At 40.2% G+C, this 22259-nt stretch overlaps 1 protein-coding gene across 7 annotated transcripts in view; it reads right to left on the reverse strand.

Moving 5' to 3' along the window:
- Positions 1–677: 677 nt before the first annotated feature.
- LOC125463661 (nuclear distribution protein nudE-like 1) overlaps positions 678–22259 on the reverse strand; it is an 87399-nt gene continuing 65817 nt past the window's right edge. For 5 of the 7 annotated variants that reach the window (XM_048555223.2, XM_048555220.2, XM_059653786.1 and 2 more), the window contains exons 5-9: positions 21048–21184; positions 19224–19403; positions 16631–16722; positions 14461–14612; positions 678–1771 (exon numbers count right to left, since the gene is read on the reverse strand). In XM_048555223.2, coding sequence (XP_048411180.2) covers positions 1681–1771; positions 14461–14612; positions 16631–16722; positions 19224–19403; positions 21048–21184 — 652 coding nt within the window. In that variant the 3' untranslated portion in view covers positions 678–1680. Of the gene's footprint in view, positions 1772–3366; positions 3402–14460; positions 14613–16630; positions 16723–19223; positions 19404–21047; positions 21185–22259 lie in introns of all 7 variants that reach the window. The other 2 variants (XM_048555225.2, XM_048555224.2) reach the window with 2 other exon arrangements.

Genomic DNA, 22259 nt, shown 5'->3' on the forward strand with positions numbered 1-22259 from the left:
GTGAACAGTATTATCATGCTGATCGCCACCACACATGGACCCTCAATGGCAGTTGTGTAGCTTGACCAGGGATGGTGATCAAAGCCATGAACGTATCATAAACACCAGGCTGAGAAGTTAACCTGGTACACTGGAAGACTGAGAACTAATGTAGTCCAGCAAGCACAGGGCTAAAAATGAGAGAAATAGATGATTGGAAAAGGATTTAAGGATCCCAGAATTGTAATGCAAGTTTTTGATGTTCTCAAGCAATATGAAATCTCTTACATTCAACCCAATTAACACCTTGTTTCCTATTACATTTCTGCTATTGATTCACACCATGTGATTAATCACAGCCCATCCAGTACCCAAACTTGTGGGCATCCAGTTTGAAAATTATCATTACCCTTACCCTAAAAATATTACCAGAAACAGGGTATGGCATATGATTATAGCGTTTGCTCCTTCATTCATTAAGATCATGAATGATCCAGGTAAGACTGCAACCTTATTTGCCTGTTGATCTGAAATACTCATGTTACTTCAAGAATCTGAAAAGTGCTTTTTTTTGTCGCAGTCTTAAGTCAGTAGTTTACCTAATGTGATGTTGTTGACATTTCAATAAAAAGCATAATCTTCAATGACCAGTCTAAACCCAACATCTACAGATAATGTAGAAATAAACAAAACTTGGAGAAATCAAACTGTCAATATTTATATACTTCAAATTGGTAAATCATGTCAGTGCTGTATTTACAAAAATTCAATAATGTACCTCCTTATTTTCATGACATTTCCTATTCCAACTTACCAGAAGTAATCTCTCCCTTATCATGGCCATTCTGCACACTAACTGTTTAAAGAACAAATTTATTTTCAGAAGTTTAGACAGGTTCTACATAATGAGATCATATGATTTGTTACAACTGTCTGGTAACTGCTTCACTTATTAATCATGCCATATAGAATCTGAATAAATAATGTTACAAAGCCCAAGCTATATACAAATATCTTGGGCAAAGTCATGTTTACAAACTTATATACATTAACAAAGAAACAGCCAATGTAATTTTCCAAATTATGCAACGAAATAAAATGTCAAAGTGATCGAGTTGATACATAGAAACAAAAATCAATGCTGTCAATAGTTCAAAAGTTTGTTATACAACTTTTTTAAAAACAAACCAATTTACACTTAATGTTTACACTTAATATCTTCTTAATAAACTTGACATTAGAAACCAAGCAAAATTGTACAGTTCAAAATAAAAATTACAAGACTTGGCATTTTAAAGTATCACCAAATCCAGGCACATAACCGAGGAACCCAGACCAATTATCTGGAGAGTCATACATTGTATAAGTGGCTATATATACACACCATCGTTAGCTTTAAATATGTAGACTTTCCAATACTGCTTAGGATTTCAAATTTTAATTCTCAATATACAAATCTGGTGTAATGTACAACAGGAATAGCATTAAAATCCCCATGAATTGTAAATGGTAAATTAACTACACTGCAGTGACAGTATACCAGGAGATTAAGATGCAAACTGTATCTAACAAACTAAATCTTAAAGAACAAGCAAGATAATTCAGAAGTTCCGACACATTACAGTGCACTCCACTTGTAATCAGGGTTATCCTGCTGCTTGAAGAAGATGGTTATAAATAAAAATGATGCAGTTGGACTGTTCAGACACTGAGTGGCAGCATGCCTGGTGGTGAAGGTGGTGGTGCTGCTGATCCAATTCCTGCAGGTCCTTGGTCTAGACCATTTACTACCCTATATTCAACAAAAACAAGATATGAAATAGTTTCATGCAAAGTGATGACAGTAGCTAGTAATTTAGATGTTCCAGCATTCACAATAGGAACATGAAATAAGGAGAACTTCTCAAATCATCAAGTCCACTCTTAGCTCTGGGTTCAGCAGAAAATTTAAATTATACAGACTAATCAATTTGCTTGTTCTTGTTTCTTAATGGTTCTAATTTTGGCTATTTAATTTAACTCCATACTGTTTCTGCTTTCTGCACCATTATCGGGTCTTGAAAACTGCACAAAAACTACAAATGACAACATTTTCTTATAAATTTAAATAGCTACCAACTGCAACTGAAATTATATATGTGTTTTGCATAGCAATTGCATCAGAGCAATGTGATTTTTAAACCTTAGTTGCCTTACTACAATATTACGGATGGATTCAAAGCCATTTATTGTCCAATTTGGAAATATTTTATAAAAATAAAAGCTAACACACGATGACTGGAATTCCCTCAAGTTGCCTGAAGTTTAAGGATTGACGAAGAGTTTGCTTTCGATAGGCGTTTTAGAAAAAGGAAATAGCAACATTCGTTATAAAAACCACTGATGATAATATCAGCACTAGAACAAACCACTAATGATCATTCATACAGACAACTGATTCATTGCAAAATTACATAATGCATTAGTTACTTCTGGAATGTATACAGTTTTTTAAAAATGTGAACATGCAGATCAGTAGCAAATGCACAATTTACTGCATTTTATAATATATGCACATATTAGTTGTGGATTTAAATACAGCCATGCCTCAGCATATAATATAAAAAAAAGAGACAAAACAGCCAGATAACTGCAAAAAAATTGTACCATTGGTATGAACCATTCTTATGTTTGCTTTCGACCACTAACTCAATTTTCCTTTATTTAAATAGTCAAGTTTTAGTCTGATAAATTTTCCATTTAGTGATTAGTTGTTCAAATTGATTATGCTGTTGCAAAGCTTAGCTCAGTGCACTAAGCTTTCACTGAGTACTTCTGCATACATTTTAAGAGTGTAATTTTGATTATTTTTTCATTCACTGTATCACTTAGCCAAGCAGGCTTGGTATTGTGCAGATTTGGCACTCAACCAGAAAGGGCAAGGTTGGAAAGAAAAATCTACTCACTACTCTAAAATGTGTTTCTACACATTTGTTCTTGTAAACAAACTCCTCGTTAAGGTACATGTGAACAGGCATTCTGTAGCGCCTCCACCAGTTTAATAGGTATTATATTTTTACAGTTCTGCAGCACAAAGCTGCATAAATGTTTAACTGCAAAAAAAGTCAACAAAAAGATGAAGTCCACAGATCATTGGGCAAGCCCTATACATTGACTGTAAAAGCATAGAGTGAAAAATTAACAGACACCAATAAAAGCATTATATTTTTAATATTATACATCCAGCATTTTAATCTAGATTCTTACAAATTGACAGAATACCAAATTCCCCGTGCAGTTAGTGGAAATTCAGCCTAAATCTAGTTGTTAATCCTGTTTTCAATTACATCACAATTTGTTGCTCACATGCAGGTGATTACTCGAAAGGAATACAATAAAATGAATTACCCATGATAAACTTGGTGAAAAAGACTCTTTCTTTTCTGATAAAAGAAAAGACATACTGAAATCAAATTTAAACACATGCGGATTTCATGTTGAACTCTAAGCCAGTCTCGGGTGGTTTAAATGCTTAAATCATTCTCCTACTTAAAGCTAAAATCAGATAATTGTTCAACTGATTACACCTAACTGAACAGGTTGGAAAATATTGCAAGTTTTTTAATGTTTAGGAACTGAAATTTGTGGAACAATGCAAAATGCTGCCCTACATGTATACCAAAATTACAGGAATCAGCAGTTTGACATAAATGAAAGAATGCCAGAGTGGATCAGACTGACAGCACAATACAATTTAATACTAGTTTATTAACCTTTCTTTGGATTTCAACTCTTTACTGGGGAGTATGCTATTTTGCCAATATTCTTACTTTTGAAGAGGTTGACTTCAATTGAACTAAAAAGTTTCAAAATGTTCACAGTTCATCAGTACCTCTCAAAAGATTGTTCACATTTGAGCCCAGATGCCAAGTATGGACTAGATATTTGCATGTGCAGACTGCATTCTAAACTAAATTTCTTCTTATCATACCTACATACTGATTTCATGCACGAATCATTAGATAAAGAAACAGGCGTGGCATGCTAGCAGCTTAGATCGCTCCCTGACTTGGGCCACCACTAATAATTTGAAACTCATTGAAGCTACCTAATCAGAGGCCACACAAATTCAGGATCAAATCTGGGATTTTGCTGTCTAAATATTATGACAGCTGGACATGCTATACATCACGAGAAGCAATTAGATTTAAAAGGCTTCTTTTAAGTTTTGTTAGACAATGGTACTAAAATATAGCAAGTTAGAAATTCAGTGAAGCTAAACTAATTTCAAACAAACCATTCAATTGTACTTCAAGGCTTCACAATTTGGAATTTTCCCCCTAATTTACTTAGGTTTTTAAACTTAGTGATCAAAAACTAGTAACTCCCCTCCTTGTAACTAAATTACTTCTGTAAATTCACAACATGCAGAAGAATAATTACATGAATTCATACGCAAGAGATCAGTGGCCCCCAACTTTCTAGCCGATAGCAGCTGTAGGTTTGGGAAACATGCAGTTTAAAGAGCCTCGTTGAACTTCTGGTGGGTATGTGTGAATCACAGGATACCACAATGCAGAAGACCATTTGGTCCATCCAGTCTGCACTAACCCTCTAAAGAGCACCCCACCCAGATCTATCCACAGCAAGTAGTACACACTGCTGCTGTGTGGAGGAATGGCTTTTAAGGATTACGTTGCCCAGGAACGGTATTAAAGTTTATTGACATATTGGATCTGCATTCATCCACGCAAGTAGTGGGCATAACATCATACTCTTGACATATGCCCTGAAGACAGTCGGCAGGCTTTGGGCAATCAGGAAATAGGTTACTCACCACAGGATTCCTCGCTTCTGACCCGCTCTTATAACCCCCCAGAATATTGTTACTGTGCAACTGGGTGACGGCAACACCACTGAATATCAAGGGATGAGGATGGTCATTGCCTGGCACTGTGTCACATGATTATTACTTGCCACCTTTCAGTCTAAACTTGGATATCATCCTGGTGTTGTTATATTTCGTCATGGACTGCTTTAGTATCAGAGTCATCACAAATAGTGAGCATCCTCATTCCTAAGCTTGTGATGGAGAGATGGTCACTGATTAAGCTGCTAAGGATGGTTGAACTGCAGACATGACTGACCTCCTAAAACCAGAACCATCTCCCTTATGCGCTAAGGTATCACTTCAACCCAAAAACTGGAGAGACTGCACCCCTACCACCCACCAATTCCCAAAGGGCTTCTTGAGGAAACTCATTCAAATGTGGCCTCGATATCAAGGGCAGTCCTCACATCCCCTCTGGAGTTCAGCTTTTTTTTGCATCAAAGTTACAATGTGGTCTGAAGCCGACAGCCCCTGGTGGAACCCAAACTGAGCATCAGCGAATAGGATATTGCTAAGCAAGTGCTGCTTGATAGCACTGCTCATGATTGATTTATCAATTTACAGACTAATAGACTGATGAAGTGATCATTAAGTTTTACTTGTACTGCTTGTGGTGTGCAGGAGATGCTAGGCCAACGTTCCACATCGTAGGGGAGATGTTCCATCAGGATGCAATGATCTAGTGATGTTGTTACGAGAATATTCACCCAGAAACTTGGCTCATGCTTTTGGGACCCAGAAATACCTAGAGTTAAGAATCTAATAACCATGAAACTACTGCCCACTGTCAGAAAAATGAATCTGGCTCACTGACGGATAAGAAATCTGCTATCCTCACCTGGTCTGGCCTACATGTAATTCCAGAGCCACAATGTGGTCGACTCTCAAATGGCCTCTAAAATGGACTAGCAAGCCACTCAGTTGTATTGTGATAATACAATTACTTTAAAAAGGTGTACTTGGTCTCAAACTTTGTTCACTTTTAGAAGGACAGAGGTGCTGAATGGTCTGCTCAAAGCCAATGAACAGCTTGAGAGGTCTTGGAGTAACAGTGTGGAGCTGGAGGTACACAGCAGGCCAGGGAGCATCAGAGGAGCAGGAAAGCTGACACTTTAGGTCAGGACCCTTCTTCAGAAATCAGGGAAGGGGGAGCGAGCGAGCTCTGGAATAAGGTGGGGGGGGGGTGGGGCAGAGGAAGGTAGGTGGGATAGTGACAGGGTCTTGGTGAGGTCTTGGGTTTTTCTTAAGTTGGAACAAATGACCCCACCCATTCAGGCTAGGTCTAACTCTCAGAACCAGGAATTTTAGTTTTCGCTTTTAGCAGTTGCTGGGATAGGGAATTATAGTAAAAGCAATTCTTTTCTGTTGTATTTTAGCTTTAGTGCAAAAAAAAGTGTATTTTGTTTAAAATCAAGTAGTTTGACCACTTGAATTGCATCTAGAATGCAACACTTTACACCGACCTTTAAAGTGAGGAAAAAAAAGTTAGCATCTAGGCTTCCTTCCCAAAATCCACAAACCTGCCTGCCCCGGTCGACCAATCGTCTCAGCCTGCTCCTGCCCCACCGAACTCATCTCCACCGATCTGGACTCCATTTTCTCCCCCTTGGTCCAGGAACTCCCCACCTACGTCCGTGACACCACCCACACCCTCCACCTCCTCCAGGACTTCCAATTCCCTGGCCCCCAACACCTCATCTTCACCATGGACGTCCAGTCCCTATACACCTGCATTCCGCATGCAGATGGCCTCAAGGCCCTCCACTTCTTCCTGTCCCGCAGGCCCGACCAGTCCCCCTCCACCGACACCCTCATCCGCCTAGCCGAACTCGTCTTCACCCTCAACAACTTCTCTTTTGACTCCTCCCACTTCCTACAGACTAAGGGGGTGGCCATGGGCACCCGCATGGGCCCCAGCTATGCCTGCCTCTTTGTAGGTTATGTGGAACAGTCCCCCTTCCGCACCTACACAGGCCCCAAACCCCACCTCTTCCTCCGGTACATTGATGACTGTATCGGCGCCGCCTCTTGCTCCCCAGAGGAGCTTGAACAGTTCATCCACTTCACCAACACCTTCCACCCCAACCTTCAGTTCACCCCTGCCATCTCCAGCACATCCCACACCTTCCTGGACCTCTCAGTCTCCATCTCAGGCAACCAGCTTTTAACTGATGTCCATTTCAAGCCCACCGACTCCCAAAGCTACCTAGAATACACCTCCTCCCACCCACCCTCCTGAAAAAATTCCATCCCCTATTCCCAATTCCTCCGCCTCCGCCCCCACGACAAGACATTCCACTCCCGCACATCCCAGATGTCCAAATTCTTCAAGGACCGCAACTTTCCCCCCACAGTGAACGAGAACGCCCTCGACCGCGTCTCCCTTATTTCCCGAAACACGTCTCTCACACCCCACCCCCGCCACAACCGCCCTAAGAGGATCCCCCTCGTTCTCACACACCACCCCACCAACCTCCGGATACAATGCATCATCCTCCGACACTTCCGCCATTTACAATCTGACCCCAGCACCCAAGACATTTTTCCATCCCCACCCCTGTCTGCTTTCTGGAGAGACCACTCTCTCCGTGACTCCCTTGTTCGCTCCACACTGCCCTCCAACGCCACCACACCCGGCACCTTCCCCTGCAACCGCAGGAAATGCTACACTTGCCCCCACACCTCCCCCCTCACCCCTATCCCAGGCCCCAAGATGACATTCCACATTAAGCAGAGGTTCACCTGCACATCTGCCAATGTGGTATACTGCATCCACTGTACCCGGTGTGGCTTCCTCTACATTGGGGAAGCCAAGCGGAGGCTTGGAGACCGCTTTGCAGAACACCTCCACTCAGTTCGCAACAAACAACTGCACCTCCCAGTCGCAAACCATTTCCACACCCCCTCCCATTCTTTAGATGACATGTCCATCATGGGCCTCCTGCAGTGCCACAATGATGCCACCCGAAGGTTGCAGGAACAGCAACTCATATTCCGCCTGGGAACCCTGCGGCCTAATGGTATCAATGTGGACTTCACTAGTTTCAAAATCTCCCCTTCCCCAACTGCATCCCTAAACCAGCCCAGTTCGTCCCCTCCCCCCACTGCACCACACAACCAGCCCAGCTCCTCCACTTCACCCACTGCATCCCAAAACCAGTCCAACCTGTCTCCGCCTCCCTAACCTGTTCTTCCTCTCACCCACCCCTTCCTCCCACCCCAAGCCGCACCCCCATCTACCTACTAACCTCATCCCACCTCCTTGACCTGTCTGTCTTCCCTGGACTGGCCTATCCCCTCCCTACCTATCTTCTTTTCTCTCCATCTTCGGTCCGCCTTCCCCCCCTCTCCCTATTTATTCATGAACCCTCACCCCATCCCCCTCTCTGATGAAGGGTCTAGGCCCGAAACGTCAGCTTTTGTGCTCCTGAGATGCTGCTTGGCCTGCTGTGTTCATCCAGCCTCACATTTTGTTGTCTAGCATCTAGGCTATTTCAGTATATTTTGAGGGCCTTGAGTCTGGTCCATAACAGTATCAATCACTGAAGTCTCAACAAAGAAATGAAACTGGATAGACCACTTGGCATTGACAGAGGCAGTGGAAGTGACAAGAGAAACAGCCCTGCTGACCCTGTAAAGTCCTCTTTACTAACATCTGAAGCTAGCGACAGAATTGGGAGAGCTGTCTCACATAACAGTCAAGGAACAGCCACACAGTCAGTCATTTTCACAGAATCATAATGCCCCAAACACTACCATCACCTTGCCCCACAAGGAGAACATACCCACATGTGGCGGCACAGTGGTATACAGTTGGAAGAGTGTTGCCCTGGGATTCATCAACATTGTCTCCGAGCCCTCTGAATTCTCATGGCTTCTGGTTAAACGCGGACACAGAAAGCTCCTGCTGATTACCACATGCTGCCCCTCCTCAGTTAATGAATCAGTAATTCTCCATGTCGACCAACACTTGGAGGAAGCACTGAGGGTGGCAAGGGCACAAAATGGCTTGGCAGCAGCACTACTGATTAAGCTGGTTGGGTCCTACAGGGCATAGCTGCTAGACTGGGTCTGCAGCAGGTGATGAGGGAACCAAGAGGGGAAAACATACATGATCTGCCAACTATTGATTGATCTGTCCTTGACAGCATTGGTTGCAGTCCCAACACTCAGCCGTTGTGGAAACAAAGTCCCACCTTCACATTAAGAGTGCCCTCCATTGTGATGGGGTTATTCATGAAATCTCCTTTCAGTGAGTTGTTTAATTGTCTATCACCGTTTGTAACTAGATGTGGCAGGACTGTAGAGCTTAGGTCTGATGCATTGATAGACAAAGCTAAGTGATTGCACTATCAGCACTGCTAGGCTGCATAGTTACTGAAGGTCCATGCATGTCAATCACCATGCCAATGCTGTTTCCAGTACAGACTAACAGTTTGAGGTCCGCACAAATGAAAACAAAATTAGAGGGAACATAATTGATCACTTGCTGCTTGGCACACACAAGCTAGTCCTGTACTATAGCTTCAGACTGACACTTAAGTTTTCGGCACACTTGGTGCTGCTCCAGGCGTGGAGTAGGGGATACGCTGGATTGAGAGGCTGTTGATCGTATGGGTTTGCAATTCCAATTCTGATGGATGAAAGTGCCTCAGGGATGCCCAATGGAGGCTATTTTCAGTGTGAACGAAAGAGAAATATAGCACAGGAACAGGGTCTTTGGCCCTCCAAGCACCATGCCCTAACTAACCCTTTTTAAGAAAAAAAAACCTCTGCCCTTATCCCTCTGTTCCCTCCTTACTCATGTAACCATCCAGATACCTCTTAAATATTACCAACATGTCACTTCCACCACCTCTTCTGGGCAGTGCATTCCAGGCTCCTACCATTTCCTGCATGAAAAACTTTCCCTCACACATCTCCCTTAAACTTTCTCAGTCTCACCTTCAACCTGTGTCCCCTTACAATCGGAACCTCAACCCCGGGAAAAAGGCTCCAACTATCAACCCTATCTATGCCTCTCAATTTTGTAGATAGTTATCAGGTCTCCTCTCAGCCATCGTCTTTCCAGTGAAAACAATCCTGGTTTTTTTATTTAAAAAATTCACTTTTCCTCATAGCCAGTGCCCTCAAGACTACACAACATCCCGGTGAAACTTCTCTGTACTCTCTCCAAAGCTTCCACGTCCTTCTGGTAGTGTGGCGACCAAAACTGCACACGATACTCAAATTCAGCCTAACAAAGGTTTTACATATGAGCAACACAGTTTAACAACTCTTGTACTCCACGCCCCAGCCAATGAAGGCAAGCATGCCACTTGCCTTCTTAATCATTTTGGCCACCCATGAAGACAAGACTTGCTCTAAGGACTGTATGGCTGCCACTATGATTGATAGTTATAGACAGATGCATCTGTGAAAGATAGATTGAGGAGAACGATGTCAAATATGTTTCTCCCTCCCACTCGCCCCTGCCACCACCATTGTCAGTTTCTCTACCACTTAAAGACCCAGTCTATCATTTAGAATTTGATCAGCTTGGTAGTACGGGCATTTCAGCCACTCTGTGGTGGACATCCAGAAAACATGCTGCACCTTTGCCAACCTTAGTACTACCTCCAAGTGATGCCCAACGTAGAAGAGTGCTGGGTCATCAACCAAAAATTCTAAAACTGATCGGGTGGTTAACACTGCTTTTAAATTCTCAAATGCCTCCTGGCATTGTTCCGTCCACTCAAATTTTGAGTTCTTCAACAAATCCATCAACGGTGCCACCATATTACTACTTTGATACAAACATCCGATAGAATCCAATTTAGTCCAAAAAACTGTAACACTTCTTTCTTCAAGGATGGTCTTGGATATTCCTCTATGGCTTTCTCCTTCACGTTCCTCAGTGTCATCCTTCCACACCTGATGTTGGGTCCTAAGAACGTCACTTCCGCCTTTGCAAATTCTGTCTTTGTTCAATTTATGATCTCCATAACTTTCTTTGCCTTGACATCCCTAATGGAATTACCTTCAGAAATCTGGCAGAGAGCATCAATTATAGTTAGCGAATACTTTTGGTTTTACGGAGGGGACCTAGACAATCATAACCCATGTGAAAGGTTGTTCAAATGCAGAAATTGCCAAAGGCACTGGTTTTATTACTGCCTGTAGCTGCCTTTCCATGTGACACTCGTGACAGGTGCAGCAAATTTCAACCAGATCTTAAGTAATCCAGGCCATAGAAAGGGTTCTGCCTCTTCACACGAGACCTCCTCACTCCTACAGGTAATTCATGTGCTACCAGCATTACTTCCCCTGTGTGCTGCCAACAATACCATCTGTTGAGCTTCTGCCCATTTCTCCTCTGCACTAACCTGCCAAGTCTCCATTTCCACCTCAGGATTCTATCCTTAAGGTAATACCATTATGGCATATATTCTGATTCCTTTTCTGAGTAGACTTCAATGGTATAAATCTTTTGTTTCATCTTTTTGTTGCAACTCCATTAGTCTTTCAGAACAAAATACCTCTGCCTGATCCTCTACCTGCTTTGCTTTCTCATTTACCATTTCATCAAAGTTTCAGCCAACTCGACCTCAACTCCTTCATCCTTTAACTTCTGACTGAGATCTCATCACCATAGTCTGGAAAAATTCCAGGGTATTTTTCTTTTAATAGATCAGTCCCCTGGTTTTCTTTTGGCTTCTCTATTACGATGGGCATTACTTCCATCTTTGATGCGGCTAGGGTGTTCTAAGAACAAACTACATTCCTGGAATAGCCACTCTTTCAATCACTCCCACTGTCACTCGCCCAGTCTCAATTGGACTTTCTAGCCTTATCGTAACAGGGGAACACCAAATCTTCCTCCATTTATTCCACAGATTACTACACTTGGGTAACATTTCAGATGGGGTCCAAATATTTTCATCTTACTATTAGAGACTGACTAGCTCCTGTATCTGTCGATATTGTAACTTCTTTGCCTTCTCTCCCTGTTCTACCTGAGTAAACCTTACCCACAGACATGAAGCCTTTGAAGAGATCAGGCAACATCTTACTATCCAGCCCATGCCTAGGCTGTACACTCTCCCACAGCTCACCTTCTCTTGGGATTTCCTTCACCATCTCAACTTAGCCCAATGTTTAGCCTTTTTAAACCACATCCTTTCCCCCAGTATCTTTCTTAAGCCACCTGCACTGTGCCTTAATGTATTGCCCTCTAGTACCGTCAAAACATCAGAGGCTTTTCACCCTCTTGGGTTTCTTTTCTCATACGTGGTAAACTGTTCCTAACGTGATCTACTTTTTATATTTCAGTGAAAGATCTCACCGTTTCCCCAATTCCTATCCGTCACAGAATGAAATTGCTGTCAGAAGCCATATTTCGATTTATGCACTAATGTGTATTCATGCACCATCTCTACAGCTCTTCTTTCTGTTCCTCAACAGGAGTTAAAACAGCAAGTTACGATCATTTCTGGAAGTGAATTTTTGAACTCCTCCAGCAGAATAATCTAAGATCCTCATTCATCTTTTCTGTCTTTGATGCTCTCGGCCATCTATCCAAGTTGCTATGTCTAATTCTTTCAAATTCGACAAGTCTGACCTGGTTCCTTTATGAACTGTCGTCTCTGTGCTTCTGGTGCCGATTTGTAGGCACTCAAAATAGCCTGACCTACTTCTTCATATTCTCCTGACACCGCTGCAAACACCTTACTAGCCCCGCCTACCAACTTAGTCTGAATTAACATTATCCACAGTGTTTCTGGCCAGTTCATCTGTTTAGCCAATTTCTTAAAGGAAATGAAAAAGGTTTCTAAATCTTTTTCGTCAAATTTTGGTAATGTTTTGACATATTTGTATATATCCTTATCAGGGTGTTGGCCACAATGAATTTGCTTATGCTCACTTAATTTGTACTTTTCCTTCCACCATTTGAAGTATTTTTGCTTCAAGTTCCAACTCTAACATTCTTCTCTTTTTCTCTTTCTTACTCCACTGCACTTGCCTGTTTCTCTGGTATACCTAAATGCTTGACTAACTCCTTTACAACTTCAGCTTGCCTCTTATCCCTAGTTAAACCCAATTCTAGCCTATTTGCTAGGTCGAAAAGTGCGTCCTTCGCGTCTTTCTAAAACTTTCTTGGCAAATTTGAGAAGCATCTTCTAACACCAGAACCTCTTTAGCAATGTTAAGAGCCATTTCTCCTACTTTTAATTTAACCAACCACAAATAACTGAAACTACACAGATTTTCCACTTTTCACCTAAGCTTTATTTAAAGATCTGGGATACTAGCTCCCAAGTCCATTTAAACCATCCAAATCCATTCAGATCCCAGATGAAGCCCCAACTGTTACGAAGGAGCAGTCAACCCACCTCCTCTGATAACTAAAACCAAAACACCCAGAAAAGCTTGCCTCACCTCGCAAACTTTTAAAGGAGTGGTTAACTCAAAGAAATCCCTGATACTCACTTCATAATCAAGTAAATACATCTGATTAACTCAATTCACAAAACTAACAAACTGAACAATTCCCCCTTAACTACTAACTATTCCCAAATAAAACAAAATTCTAACAGCATGCTGTTCCAATAGATACATATACCACTTAAATAAGACAGATTAATAATAAAAAAAAGCAAAGCTTAAATCTCTCAAAATTATAGCCAGGATCTGTTTTCTAAAACAATGCTTTCTCCACTGTCTTCCAGTCAGGAACGCCTTCCCCCATCAAATATTAGCTAATGGGTGCAGTGTCCTTTATTTAAATGGCGTTTACTCTAAGATCTTAGGAGATTTCTGGAAGAGCTTGTAATTTTCTCTTAGAGAAGATGCCTCTTGGGGGCTGTTCTCTTAACAGATGGCAGTTTGCTCTCGAACTGCTTTTCAAATGCCTTCTTTTATATCCTTGTTGACCCATTTATTTCTTACAATGGTGTTGGTCTGAGGTTGTCAAAATCACCAAATTTAAATTTAATTGGGTTTTGGTATCCAGGGTCTGGTTTAAGTTAATTGGCTAAATTCAAAAACCTGTCATCTTGGTAAAATTGTTGCTTTGCCTGCAAGTAGTATAGGCTTTTGATACAATGTTTCAATTTCAAGAATTCCCAGTGCATCTGCTGCGGCCTGCAGATATTTTTAATATCTCCAAACACCTTTTAAAAGGGATCACAGCACTTCCTCGCACCCCCTTATCTTTTACAAATTCTAATGTCCTGTCTTCGAGCTCACAAGTACTAGACCAACTTCACCAAAGGAAGTTGGTCAACCACACCTCTTAGAAACTCTTTGAAAGAGCTATTCAACTAATTTCTTTCCCCCGTTCCAGTCTCCATGGCCTTTATATAGTCTTTTCCCCCACATGTCAATAAATCCCATTTGATTGAATGTTACCACTAAAATCTGTTTACACCATTGTCTCAGGTAGTGTCTTCCAGATCTAGACAGCTTGCAGCATCAGAAAATGTCCACTGATTTTTCTCCAGATTCTTTTACCAACGTTTAGTACTAGCAAATTTGTCTAAGTGCTCCAGTTCACAAAAAAGTTTAATTAATTGCTGATTTTTTTTCCCCCCTTAAAGAATGATTAGCACTTGCACATTCTAAATACTTACCCTTTGTCAAAATATGTTGCAAGACCTGAATTAGAAAACTTTGCACTGTTGACCATAGCAGAGGTACCATTACCGTTCCCTGAACTGTAACTTTTTCGTGTTGCTTGGTCCTTTGCAAAATTTCTGCATGCTGCTAACTTTGATTCTAAGGCCTGAAAAAGAAATCAAGTTAGCTGGAAATAATAAACAAAGAAATTCCACACAACAGTATGAACTAATAAAGGAACCTCTTCCTAGACTATTCAAGGGGAACTCATGAATTTTCCCTCCCATCCCACCATAAAAATAGCACTGATCTGTTTTGAATGAGCAAACAATTTCAAAAATAAACAAAACAAACACAGAAACAATGCACAATGATGCTTATGTTTGAAATCTAAAACCACTGACACGTGACAAAAATCAGATCTCTTTCTCAATTGTGGAAGGGGGAAACTTAAGATAGGAGAATGCCATTTAATCTTTAGAGTCTGTTCTGCCATTGTAGAGATCAAGGCCAATCCATAACCTATCTTCGTCTCATGTCCCTGAATATGTGGGTAACATATATCTATCAATTTAGAAATTAAAATTAACAACTGACTCAGCATCAACTGTTGCTTGCATGCAAGTGTTCCAAACTTTTATCACACTTTCCTTTACTCAAGGAAGGCCAAGCTCTAAATTTTTGACTTTGATCTTGTAGCACGGTTAACCAGGACTTGTATACACCTGCATGACCTCTTACAATGCAAGAATAATCTGAAATATAGTAGCTACTGTAATTACTTACTGGCTGTAAAGCAATTTGAGATGGTGATAATGGGAGTATTTTTAGTCTGCTAGATACAAAATCCATAACTGCAAGAGACTGAATATTTTTTGTACCAGTCCACCCATCCAATGTTTGGATCTCAGCTGTGTCTAGCTTTTCAATATTGAAAAAGAATCCTGACCTGTCCTGTTTAGACAGAAAGTGAATGTCTATATGCTGCAGTTTCATCACTTGAATTAATCTATTAATGTCTCTTTGCAATTTTATGCTTCTACGTAAGAGGGAAAAGCATAGGCACAGTGTCCTTCCTGGCCTACAAATAATAAATTGTCTTAACCACCCCTTCCTCCACATCTCCTTATGTGGATTCATGCTACAGTTCAGATCCATGGTGGGACAAAGTGACTTTTCATTATCAACAAAGCCAAGCATTGTTTACCCTGAAGGTCATGGAAAAATGAATGCAGAGGTTGCTGTTGAACAGGGACTCTTACAACTTTCTTTCTCCAATTCAGATTAACTGCAGTGTTTTCTTGCCCTATCGAAATGTACAGTATATATCCCTAAATATTAAAGATTTGCATATTTCAAATGAAAAATGCTCTTTTAAATCTTCCAAATCAGTTTGCTTTACAGGCAACCAGGCCATCTTGGGATTGTTACAGCACAGGAGGCAGCTATTTCGCCCATTCCGCCTGTGCCAGTTTTCCAAATCAGCATCTCATTTCGAGTCATTCTCCTGCCTTCTCCATGTAATCGTTCCCCTTTGAAAACAAACAATGTAATAATTCCATTTGCAATGTGTCTGAACTTACCTCCACCACACTTGGGCTGTGCATTCCAGATGCTAACAACTCGGAATGAAAACGGTTCCCCTCATATCACTTTTACTTCTTTTATTAATTTAGAAAGAACTTTAAGTCTACTCCCTGTTGTACCACAAACAAGGCTGTAGCTAACTTGAGCACAGCAATATCAGGAAAACAGCAATTAAATTAATGACCAAATAACCTCTCTTTAGTAATGTTGGCAATACGTAAATACCGGGCATTCAGAAATAGTGTGTCTGGCAAGAGGACCAGTGACAGAGAGCTTGAGGTTATGATGGAGACATTAAGTTACAATCAAGGCATGACCAACACTTAGTATAGGGAATGTTGTACAGTAACATTAGACAAGTATCATAGACGGTAAGCATTCAGTTCAGTATTGATTTAAGGAGGAATGCTTCCTAGGATTGTTGCAGAAGCATGTTCTTCCTTATACAAGTGTGGAATTTTAACGTTTGAACAGCTAGCTGTACTAGTTAACAACTTATGCAAAAGTAAAAATCAGTAAAGAACCACAACTGAAGAGAGGCTAAGAAGAATTTACAGAAATAAAGGTTGCAAGTAAGTGATTGGAGATAGTACTTACCCCTACTTTTCTTAAAAGGTCACCAACAATATTTAGTGCAGATATTCTTGCTGATGGAGTTAATGGCATTGTACCATAGCCATTTTGTACAGCTGAAACAACAAGCCTTAGAATTTTTATACAAGTAATATGGGCATACAGATATACACACACCTGCACAAACAGCTAAACTTAAATAGCTCCTGAAACAGTTACTGTCATTCATTTAACCAGTACTTGTTTCCCGCATTACAATCAACTTTTGAACTTTAGTCATTTTAAACAGCAGACAATTCAATCTTTCAAGCTTTTACTAAATTCTGCTGCCGTTTGGCCCCATACTCTGCTGCACATGAATGGCATTACAAATTTAAGCTGCATTTCTTACAGGTAACCTGAATCTATGCAATTCAAGTCACATTGTGTCTGGGCCAGGTGCTTGCAGTCACGTGGACACAGAATCTGACCGAGGGAAAATCAGATACATGGCATCTCAATTGAGTCCCAAGTTTTTCAAATTTTGCTCTACCTTGATGGAGCAAATGCTGGAATTTTGCATTTCAAAATGGTACCATTTATATCAAAACATTGCCACCTCCAATAACATGGCACCGTGCAGATTCCCCAAAAAGTGGGCACGTATGCCACAGACATGCATTTGAACACCCTTAGTGTCAAATCCAAGTTTTGCATCGACTCATTCTAAATATGGGTGTTTCACCAAAAACAATTTTCAAAGGCAAGGCAATGAGAGAACAAAATCCATGTGAAAATACTCAGATTTGATGTTACATTACTAGTGACAAAGTTCTTAGTGAGGTACCGGCAGATAGCTCAGACCCAAATTTGCGTATGACTTAAACCCAGTATCCAATCAGGTTGAAGTCTTTTTTAAAAAAGACCATTTCCTCCCTCTATCCTGATGTTAAAAACTAAAAGAGGTGTGTGAGTGCTCCATGTTTGAATAATAGAACATAGAACATAGAACAACACAGCACAAAACAGGCCCTCTGGCCCACAGTGTTGTGTCGAACTATTATCCTATAAAGATCAATCTACCCTGTACATCTGAAAATACATGTACGTTAGATTTTAAGATCATACGGACAAACGTTTGTAGAGTAGCTGTAAAACTATCATAACGGTGGCAGGCTTTCCTTCATTCATTCTCATTGTTTAGAGTGCCGGCCAGTGCTGGCAGGCATTTCAAACAGCTGATCAAATTCTCTCCTTCCTCCTCTTTAGTTTCAAAGTCAGAGCAAAACCAGATAAATTTCGTGAATGGAGCAAAATAACCAACATTTGAGATGCACATAAGCTATGTCCACATGCATATCACAACTCCATACAGAATCTCTGTACACAGAGGACACCACTCTCACCAATTGGGATAATCAAGCCTTAGTCTTACATCTGATATCCTCAATTTGGAAGACAGACAAAAAAAATTGGTTTCCTATGAACTCTTGCTGATATCCAAATTGTCCCATGTTGCACTTTTGAACCAAGAACGATAATACAAAAAAGTGCTAACTAAAGTAATGAGAAGGCCTGGAGTTTCTACTTCGTTGTATTGTTTACTCCATGCAATTTAAATTTTTAATAATTACAGCCCTATACGTTGATCATTTGTGCCAACGCTCAGGAGAGTGTAACAGTGGTATATGAATGAGTATGAGCAGAAACTGGAGGTGAAAAAGAAAACATTTCAAAGCAAACAATTTTGAGCATAAATTCCACCAAAATGTAAGTCAACTGAGAATGTGTTACTTAAAACAAGCACTGAACACACCTTACTCTAAATGATATCCTGTGATCAAACCCAGTTTTACCAAAACTAGGTCCTGTATGAATTAAGTAACACTGATCAATGAATAACTCAAGTAAATGCTCACCTGACTACTCTTAGCTTCTCGGATTACTAAACTGAGTACGTATTTTAGATTTGCAAGATTTTACACCACAGATTTGCACTGAATGTGTTGATACTTGTACACAAAGCACTTGACTTGCACTTGAACACTGCCAATATCAAAAGTAGATCAATTTATAATTCTACATTGAAACATACTTGAGCATTACTGCTGTATCTACTCAACTTTACATCAACATTTAGTTCAATCCCTATGGCTGTCAAACAAATTAGAATGTGTTTGGTCAAGTGATGTGAAATGCATGAGTAGAATTCCAAGTTCTTAGAGAAGTTGAACAGCACAAAACATGAGTGGACATGTACACACAGGATCCTTTCTGCATTTACATACTTACACATCCTAATGCTAACCTCAAGATTGAAATGGAATTACAATAGCGTTTAGTTTGTGGAACACTACCAAATTATTTAAGATAGCTCATTAATGCACACATTATTATAATTGGTTTCTGATAGCTGACTGAAACAGGAGGGGTGTTCCCAAATGTGACTGATTCAAGTTGGTAACCAACTTAATTCCTAAACAAAAATAGAAGTTGCTGGAGAAACTCAACAGGCTTAGTAACATCTGTGGAAAGAATTCTTACATCAGCTTACTACAAACATAATAAGCAGCCCATACTTATAAATGTATATACACAAACTCAGAATCAATATTTTGGTGATGCTCCAAAAACTTACAGCACAAACCTTTGGGTGAAGCAAATCCATTGCCAGCAGTTCTTCCTACGGGCGTGGCTGGTAGAGAAAGGGATGCTTGAACAGCTGTATCCATCTTCTCACACTCCAGTGTTGGTGAACTAGGGGCAGATTTTCTTGTTACTTCCTGCCTTTCCCTTACTGCTAATTCTTGACGCAGATCTGCGAATATAATCACAGGATTGGAGTTGAACAAAATTTGTGCTAAGGAACAAAAGTCTCAAACATTAATTTAGTATCATAATTTTAGTGCTAAATGTTACCATAAAGGTTACAACAACTCAGTAACAAACTCATGTGTCCTACGGTCAATGAAATCTCCAAACGGTCCAACTGGAATAGGACCTCAAGTCACAAGTAGCTGTATCGCTATGTACTCCCTTATAAGTGCAACAAATATTGGCTATTCAAGATTCTTAGTGTAGGATGTGGTGCCTTGTATACACTATCGCTAAGATTGGTAATGCAGAATAGCTCAATCCCACTAACCTATCTTTTCTGGCATTCTCAAAAATAGGTGAGTCAGTTCAGTTGTATAGGTGTTTAACAATCCCAGGGCATAACAGAACTTGCTTCCTCGAGTGATAAATTTGGTTTCAACAGGAGTACTCATTATTGTCCAGGCAAGCAACAATTGGAAATATCAAGCACAGGGAGGCCAGTAGTCAGAAAGCAGGCAGCTAGAAACAAAGACGTTTGTTTTTATACTATACCTCATCACATTCCTGCTGGCAGTACTAATGCAGAATTATTCCCAAATACAAATATGTTGGATTGAAAATCACTAATTCAGCATATTGGTTGTTTTCCCTTTTGAATAAATGAGTAAAGGAACTTGCATTTATGTCTCATGAAGAGACATTCCAAAGCATTTCACAATGGAATATTGTTGTGACGTAGGAATTATGTGCCAAAAAAATTAACTTTTGGAATATAGTATGATAAAGTAGAAAATTCAAATTTACGTATAGAGTCCAAGTAGTGCTGGGGCTAATGTTATTCATAAATTGTGTCAGTATAATAGTTTAACACTCCATTTTAATTCAATACTATTCGCCAGTCTTCCTGTTAGGTCTTGTCGACCATGAACTTCCTTCTGACACTTCGACTGTCAGCCTCAGTTCCCTTCTCAAACTACAGCCTGTGATATTCTCAGCCTCATTTCCTGCCCTAACTCCTGGCTGCAACTTAACACCCTCTCCCACGAAGCCTTACCTCCTGCCCTTGCTCCCTAGCCCCCTCTCTGCAGGGCTTGGCTCACTTTAACTTTGCAGGTGCTTCCATCCCTTGCTCCCTGGCCTCTTCTCATCTGTTCTTATTTTAGGTCTTGGCTTTAGCCATTCCTGAACTCTAGTTGTCATCCCCATCCAGCAACAGAATGTAAGTCAGTGCAACAGCTCCAGCTGCACTGACAAATTCCACCACTAGATGGGGATGGGTAATTCTGAAAATCCTGCAAGTTCTGTAGATTTTTAAAAATATATACATAAGCAGTATTTAAGTTCATGATGCATCTTATTTAGCAAGTTGTGTCAGCTAGGAATGCACTTTCGTACAGTATTTCAACTTGTATATTGTTTCTTTCTGGACACTAACTATCCCAAGGAACCCAACTCCAAACTTTAACGCCGAATCCTATGGGAACCCCCAACTCATTTAAAGTCAGGATTTTCAGTAATGTAGCTGTATTGCACTTAGATGGGGAGGTTAAGAAAGTTCCCTCACCCTGAGCTTATCAATTCCACCTTAAAACTTTGTCTGCATTTAATTGATCCTGCTGAAACACTGCTTTAAAAATGAACACACCTCGGGCTTCATCTTTTAACCTTTGAACAGAAACAAGAAGGGACTCCTTCTCATCAAGTTCACTTTCTAAAAATGCATTTCTTTCAATTGCTTGATTCAGCCGCTGTTCAAAATCTTCTAATGACACTATGGTAGCTCTAAAAAAGAAAGAGACTTATGAATATTTCTGGGACTAACACCAGACAAGGCTGTGAAACAAAAAAACTACATTTCTTTATAAAAAAAAGAGAAATGTTTCACTGCTCAACATTAGTAATTAGTAACAAAAGTACAACTTAACGCAAGTGTATAATTTATTAGAAAACATTCAACATTAAAAGAAATATAAAATCATGAACTCAACAATTCTGAGCAATCATTTTAATCAATGTTACTCCACTATAAACGTAATCAAACTGTAGTTGATGCTAATTTTCAATTGATTTTAAACAAATATTTTATTAAATACTTGGATTTATTTGGCATCTTTAAATGGAGGCAACTACACCAAGGCACTTCACAGGACTATAAATGGACAAAACTTGAGGCCACATCGATGGAAAAAGACAAGGAAAGGTGTTAAAAGCTTAGTTAAGTAGTGACTTTTTAAAAGAGCTAAGATATAAAGAAATTGAGGTACTTATGGACAGAATTTGAACCTAGGGCACAGGTAGGCAAGATACGATATAGATGATGTGAAGAATGTGTGTAGGGAAATGTTTAAGGTCAGAATTAAAGAGTGTACAATTTGAGGGGGCACGAAGGTGGTCATGGAGACATTTGAATACATGAATGAGAACTTTAAAAACAAGACATTGGTGAATGGGGTACCAATGTAGTTCAAATGGACAGAGAAATGTCAGTTTGACTTGGTGTGGATTAGGATACTGACAGTAGAGCTTTAGATGAGTTCAAGTTTATGAACAGTGTAAGATAAAAGGAGGGTTAAAAAGCGTTGGAACAGTTGACTCTAATATGTGATTTGAATAAATGAAAAGTACAATTAAGTCCAACATGCAGCAACTTCTGGTCCAACATTTTTGCGTATTACAAAATGAAAGATAATGCTTTGTATTATTTCTCAGACATAATACAACAATGTGTGTCAAATTCTCCAGAAGGTTCCCTGCTGCAGATCCAGAATCACAGACTCAAGTGTAAATACAGAACTTCCATAATCAAGTTTTCAACTAAATAAATAAAGTTTACTTTTTACAAATAAAATTAACATGA

Source organism: Stegostoma tigrinum, chromosome 22 (assembly GCF_030684315.1).
Source record: "Stegostoma tigrinum isolate sSteTig4 chromosome 22, sSteTig4.hap1, whole genome shotgun sequence".
NCBI lineage: Eukaryota > Metazoa > Chordata > Chondrichthyes > Orectolobiformes > Stegostomatidae > Stegostoma > Stegostoma tigrinum.